Below are 7014 nucleotides of genomic sequence, written 5' to 3' on the forward strand. Positions count from 1 at the left end.
ACATGCAAACTCTATAGGATGATTTTGCTAGAGCATTACAAAAGTGCACCATATCAATATGACACTCAGGACTCTTTGTCAGCAAATAAAGCTTTTGCTCATTTGAGGCTGTTACCAAAGTGTTGAGTATTTCATAGTGCAGCTTGAACATTAGTTTCTGTTTTCTATAATCGTCTATTCAGCCCACTGGAATTTACATCCAGTCTCTTTCTGCATCCTTTCAGATATTTGAAGCCATACCAGGGAGGATTTTACCAACCATCATGACAACCGACTGTTCACCTGTTGACCCTGTCTCTGCTTATTGAATGGCTTTACTTTTCCACCTTTCTTATCAAGGACATCAAAACAATGCATACTAGCTGCACTCACTCCCTGCCCACAACTGAGAAAAGTCAGATTCTGAGCATTTGTTTCATGCTGGCTCTGTCATTGGCCATAACGTTGGGCAACGTTGTCAGCCTGTCAGTGTTTCTTGGCTCCCAGCACTTCAGGAGTCCTCAAGGATACCTCAAAGCCTCTTTGGCCACTGCGGACCTGGCTGTGGGGGTCCTGGTCATCCCTTACTCTGTCTACAATGAGATCCGAGCGCTCTTGGCAGCTCAAAGAGGACTGGTCTCTGGGTCTTCGCCCAGAGAACTGGAACCGCAGGGGTTCGGCACTTGCTTTCTCGTCGGCCTCATATTTGCTGGTTGCACCTTAGTCTCTGTCTTCACCATCTTCCTCTTGTCAGTGGAGAGGAGTATAACGGTTCTGAGGCCCCTGCATAAGAATGTGCTGGTGACCAAGGGCAGGACCATGGCTCTGATCCTCGTCTCCTGGCTCTTCTGTTTCACCCTGGCTGTTGCCCCACTTCTCCTCATTGAAGACATTACTCTGGAGTACAGTCGCTGCAGCAAGATGTGCAACTATGTCATCTCTAATGCAGGGAGGAAATCACATTCACACATCCAAGTTAGTGTCTTATTCTATGTCTTATTGTTGTTTTTCTACCACATTTTTTGATAAATTTACTCATCCCTCCCTTTCATCTACCCGGTATTCAAGCTGTGTGATCTGTAGTTGTCTGTGAACCACATACCATGACCTCTTGATCTCTCTTTCTCTTCACTCTTTCCATCTCAACAGAGCACCATAGCAGGAGGGTGGAGCGTTATGCTCCTCTTCCCTGCCTTTGACTTCTCTGTCCTGGGAGCCACCTCTCTCCTGAACCTGCTAACTTTCTCTGCTGTGCGCCGCTTCTGCCGCGACCGCAAGAACGTCTGCACCCCGGCCTCTCACCTACACAGGGGCCCGACCTTCTCCGACCTCCGAGCTGCCAAAACCATCCTGATCCTCACCGTCCTGCTGTCCGCCTCGGTGACCCCAGTAGCGGTTCTGCTGGTGGGGAACGCCGTGGGCTTTAGCTGGTGTCACTTCTCCCTTTACGCCTTCTGGATCCTGGCCTGCAGCAGCGCATGGAACGTGCTCATCTACAGCGCCAGAGACCGCCGTTTCTGTCTGAGAGTGCAGGAGCTTTTCCTGGGATGGAGGCGGCCCAGAAGAGGGGTGAGGGGCACAGCCACAACTAGGACCCCCACCGCCAGGCTGAATCAGGTGAATCACCCAGGGCAATGTGTGGCGGTCTTCAGGCAGGTACCGACCTCCGGCCCAGTTGTGACTCTGAACGTTGGACTACAAGAACAGCACCTATAACATCCCCTGACAGATGGCATTAGTGCTACACAACGCCAGTCCCTCTATTGAGTTGTTCCACAGTATTGTCTGGCACCAGGTAATGCATCACCAATCCCATGTGAGGATAAATGCTTTCGGAACATTTTGATAAGATCTGAAATAAGAGTGTTAAAATTTGCTGAAATAAACCACATAGTTCAAGCAAATGAAATTCTTTACTCTTACATAGAAGCGGCCCCATTCATTAGGTTTCGGAAGCATGTTGATTGTTTGTTTGAAGGTCGTTGAGGCTGTGACGTCCATAATCCATTCTGTCTTTCAGAGAGAGGATCTGTCCTCCTTCACATTTCAGCTGATTGAGATGACTCAGCCTGCGGGGAAATTGGGGAAAAAAAATGCAGTTCATGTTTTCTTTTTTTCTTATTATTTTTTCTCTTTTTTTCTTATTCCAGAATAAGAAAGAAAAAGAGAGAGTTTCTGTGTATGTGCGTATGCGTATCTGTATGTGTGTGTGTGTGTACATATGTGCAATAAATACTTGATCAAATGCACCTGTGATCTTTATTCATCTATCACCGCCATATAATAAATAACACAATCTAATATTTGTTTTTTGGGCGAGGGTCGGAGATCTGCTGCTGCATGATGCGCTGTACAATCGTTTGGCAGGACGGCTGATACAGTTACATATAAGCAAACACAACCTCAGATGGAAAGGAAACATTTCCTATTTTTATAGAGGTGGTGAAAAGCTTATATTACCTCAAAACACACTGTGGAAACTTTAAGTATCATGTGTCTTTTTGCTTCATTTGTTGTGTATAATAAAGTATTTTTGTGGCTTTGCTACATTTTGTATATTTGTTTGTTGTGCCCACCTTGGAAGAATTATTGTAGATTATATTAATATATATAATATATACAGTAATAAAGTAGACTACACTTCCAGTACAATTTGCTATCACCTCAAGTACCCATGCACACATGCGTCTAACATATAGCATCTAGCATGTGTGAACCCACACACACACACACACACACACACACACACACACACTTGATAAGGTTATACAACCCTTCTGTGAGAAGGGAGATGTTAATGGAGATGGAAGTAACAGGAATTAGTGATGGCCAGATGTGTGTGTGTGTGTGTGTGTGTGTGTGTGTGTGTGTGTGTGTGTGTGTGTGTGTGTGTGTGTGTGCTGGTGGGGGGTTTAACTGATGTCCATCTCTGCTTTAACCTTATCTGGACAGGACACTGACACTATGCTCCCACTGCAGCCTCGCTTTGAAGTCTGGTATGATACCAGTAAAGTTCATCTGAAGGCCAGTTGCTTTAGCTCTGAGGAAAATAAACACTCCTGTGGTGACCACTTGAAGACTTTCATTCCAAGACATCAACCATTTGAAAACTACACACCCTTACAAAATTACTGCTAGCATTAAAATATAGCACATGATGAGTTATTATTTGAGCTATGAGATATCTTAGGACATTTCCTTACAAAATAGAATTTGTTTTTGAGATTAAATCATCTGGGTTTTTTAAATATTGACTATTGAATTTCAGGTAGCAACATTTTCCCAAAATGGATACATTGTGTTTTGGAATGAAACCTTTCACTTCCTGTCATACACTGCTTTCTTAGTTCAATGATTTGATCCAACTAGTCTGATAAGAATCCAAAATTAGCCTGTCAGTCAAATGCATATTTTTGAGAAAATCTGTCATCCCTAATCTGTTGTTATTTGCACTGGTCTATTATTTCAAGACTCCTGAGTCATTTACTCTTCACTGTCTCAGCTCTGACAGATTAATTTTGGCCCAAGAAAGGAACAAACTATTATGAAGTGGCGCCACTCAGTGTTCAGTTGTGGAACTGATCTACTGGGGGTATGATTCTGTTGTTAAACCACAAGAGGGCAATCAAAGACCAATAATGACAAAAGCCATTTCTAGGTCAGTGGTTTTAAGTCAGAACTGAAACACTGTTCAGATACAGCATCATCGTGATGGTATGAATATACAGTAAGTTGTCATAATTGTCAAAATTCACATTCATTTACATTGTCATCAACCTTAATCATTCAGAGGGCTTTGCACTCACACAGCTGTCAAAAATATATTGCAATGACATCAAAGACTTGACGAATGCCACTCCTACAGCCTGATGACACCACACACATGCACACGCCTGTGCACACACAGTCACCGCGTGCTAAATTAAAGAGACTAGACACTGTGGAATGTGTGTGTTGTGCCATGCCCCAGCTGGAAAAGGTCAACGATGTTCAATGGAATCCAAGAGGGAGTGACAGAGCCACATCTATCTATTGTGTCTGATGAATCAGCAGCAAAAAACGTCCTGCCCTTGATGGTTTCAGTAGTACAGTACATTAATGACTTCTTGATACATTCAATTTCTGATGAAGTCATATGTCCTGTGTGTTCAACACAGCATCAGGCAAAATACATATAGTTCCATTTTGTGTTCTCAGGGACTTGAAGTGTCTTTAAGCGATGATAAATATATATATATATATATATATATTGCTTGTGTAGCTATGTTTATACAGTGCTGATATGTGTGCAAATTCAACTGGGTAGTCCAATGTGTCTACAGCTTGGACTTCAGATATTTAACCTTTGGAGCTTCTCATGGCTGATTGAAGTCGACCTGTATAGATGAATGGGATTTCCTGAATACTCCTGTTTTTGGAAACTGGGGCACATTCTACATGGTTATAAAGTTGTGTGTACAGTAGTATGTAGCCTGTAGGTGAAGTACATTGGTTACTGGAGCATCAGACAGGAATGACCGACATGTTTCCCCAGGAGCGCTTATTACGTGACACCTGGGGAATGGATCTATGGCAGTTATGTAAAGACGATTCTTGTGTTTAAAAAAGATTTTTAGGTCGTAATGTTCACCCACATGTGGGCTAAGCAGTAATGGCCACCTGAATAGTAGATGTGAGGGCCTGACCCTTGGAGTGGTCTTGTTTCATGGCAGATAGTGTGTCCAACAGGCCTCCACTGAGTTTGCTAAAAGGAGACGACATTGATCTATGGCAGCCTTATTTTTTCTAGGTTAGGGATTGGAGTACGTGAGTTGCTCTTTGTAACCTTAACTCATAACCCAAAAAGAGCGTCAGCCCCGGGGGTTTCTCCCTCTCTGCTTCTCTTACCTTGCTGTGGCAGCAGGTTGAGAGGTTGCAGGGTTCTTTACTGCTGATCTAAACCCCTTCACTGCTGACTGGGTTGTTTCGACAGGTCAAAGGTTAACTAAAACTAAAAGTAAGGATAAAATCATCATGGATGAAAAAACATTAGTAGTCTGAAATAAAAAACTCAAACTAAATATGATGAAACAAAAAAAAAACCTGACTCCAAAAGTAACTGAATGATACTATGCCCTTCCAAAAGCTATTTTCTGTTTTGAGATATATTGATATAGATATAGAAATATACAAGTACTACCAATAGACCTACACTCAAGGCCCAACTGCTTAAATACATAAAATGTAAAATTAAGCACTAGGAATCAATAAACCAAAACCAAACAGTTATGAACAATGAAACCTGAAGTAGAACAAACATGCCAACTTAAATTAAGCAAATTAAATTAAATTAAATTAAATTAAAAATTTAGGAAATCCTAAATAATCCTTGACAGCTATTGTTAAAAAAATAAGAGTTATTTTTGAGGTGGCAGTTATGCATGCTCATTAATGCCTTGATAAGCCCCAAATTATTTTCCCTAATTATTTCGGATTTTAGCCTTTTACAGTAGACCATTACTATTTTGTAATGATCATGCACTCGAATCAGTATGGAAAATGCCAGTTCAATGGATTTGTAGTGATCTGGGATTTCATGGAAAATTTGCATAGGATATTTAATTGTTTCCTTGTTCGTTGTTTTGTACTTTTGTCGTTGCAGACTGAAGGCGATCTCAGTCGCCACCAGTTTTATCCCAGATTGTTACCAGACTTGAAAAAAAGGAGTGGAGATGCCGGGGATTGAACCCGGGGCCTCATACATGCAAAGCATGCGCTCTACCACTGAGCTACATCCCCTACTGCTTACATTGAAGTGTTACAGTCAAACATATAGTATCAATGAATTGAACGAGTCCTCAACAACCCTGTAAAAGGAGCTGGTAGAAGGGAAGGGTATTTTTGTCCTGGCTGAGACTGAATTATGTAATCTGAGGTTGACCTCAGCCTGCACGTTTTCAACCCTTGCACTCTCCCTGTGTTGTGGTGTGTGTTTGTGTGTGTGCACGTGTGTGTGTGTGCGTGTGTGTGTGTGTGTGTGTGTGTATGTACTGTATGTATTGATGTGTTTGTATGGGGGAATGTGCATGATGACCCACCAGTTGAACTTTTGCATGGCAACAATTCTCTTTGAAGGGGTATCAACAAAACATTTTCTGTGTTTTTTTTTTAATGTGGAACAATTGTGTAGTATGACATTCATTCTTTATGTTTGATAAAAATCAATAAAGTTACAAGTAAAAGTGATTTCTATTTTTTCCCCACATTTTTGAGTTGAAGAAATGTCATAAAGTGAACAAGTGGGACTGTGAACACAAGAACCGAATTGACGTCATGATGAATGAATGGAAAAGAAACTATGGCATTTGTAGTTCAGTTTCTCTTTGATTTAATCCTCGGTGCTATTTTTAGCTGCAGGCCATGTTTTGGTTCAGAGTTCGGGGACACAGCTGAGCAGGGGGCTCATCTTCCCACACTGACTGTGGAGAAAGGCTAAGATGGGGGGGAATAAAGAAAGATTTAAAGACAGAAGCAGAGAAACAACTACATACAGTACCGCCTACAGTGGTACATCTGAGCTAAACTGAGACAGACGGAAAAACAGTGCTTTCTCATCAGCCAAGGTATCCTAATCGTTTGGGGGATTAAAATAGCTCACTCGTTAAGTTTCATAATATCCTCCAGGGGAGCGTGAATGAGGGGCTGCCCCCCCACCCTCACCCCACCCCACCCCCCTCCCCTCCTGAGAGCACAGCCTGTCCTCACACTGTTTTCCAGCGCACCCCTGCCAAGGACACCACTTCCAGGCCCTGTTTGTTTAAGCCTTGTAGGGACAGACCCATGGGATACTCGCATGGCATGAGGATTGTAGGAGGGCTGAAGAAGGGAAATGGGACGAGCTGGGGGAGTGATGGGGGGTTGGGGGGTGAGAGACTGACACCTGAAGTCCCAGGCTGCTCCTCTCCACCTCTCCCTGCTGGAGAGGGAAGTGCACCTGCAACCTTAAAGCCAGCGGGCGTTCCTCCAGGATCCCACTATCAGCTCTGTTTTGGAATG

General features: G+C 42.8%; 1 protein-coding gene and 1 non-coding gene across 2 annotated transcripts; one reads left to right on the forward strand and one right to left on the reverse strand.

The window, feature by feature from the left end:
• Positions 1-351: 351 nt before the first annotated feature.
• Positions 352-1695, forward strand: LOC139663757 (adenosine receptor A2a-like). The gene is made up of 2 exons (XM_071542485.1): positions 352-924; positions 1129-1695. The coding sequence occupies exons 1-2, from the start codon at positions 352-354 to the stop codon at positions 1693-1695; spliced, it is 1140 nt and encodes a 379-aa protein (XP_071398586.1).
• A 3990-nt stretch (positions 1696-5685) lies between these two features.
• Positions 5686-5757, reverse strand: trnaa-ugc (transfer RNA alanine (anticodon UGC)). The gene has a single exon. It is a non-coding gene; the product is annotated as a tRNA-Ala (tRNA).
• Between the last annotated feature and the right edge of the window lie 1257 nt (positions 5758-7014).

The sequence above is a fragment of the Centroberyx affinis genome, unplaced genomic scaffold (assembly GCF_046629955.1).
Source record: "Centroberyx affinis isolate AG114_WGS23_722 - 3 ecotype Tasmania unplaced genomic scaffold, CSIRO-AGI_Caff_v1 ptg004114l_1, whole genome shotgun sequence".
Lineage (NCBI taxonomy): Eukaryota > Metazoa > Chordata > Actinopteri > Beryciformes > Berycidae > Centroberyx > Centroberyx affinis.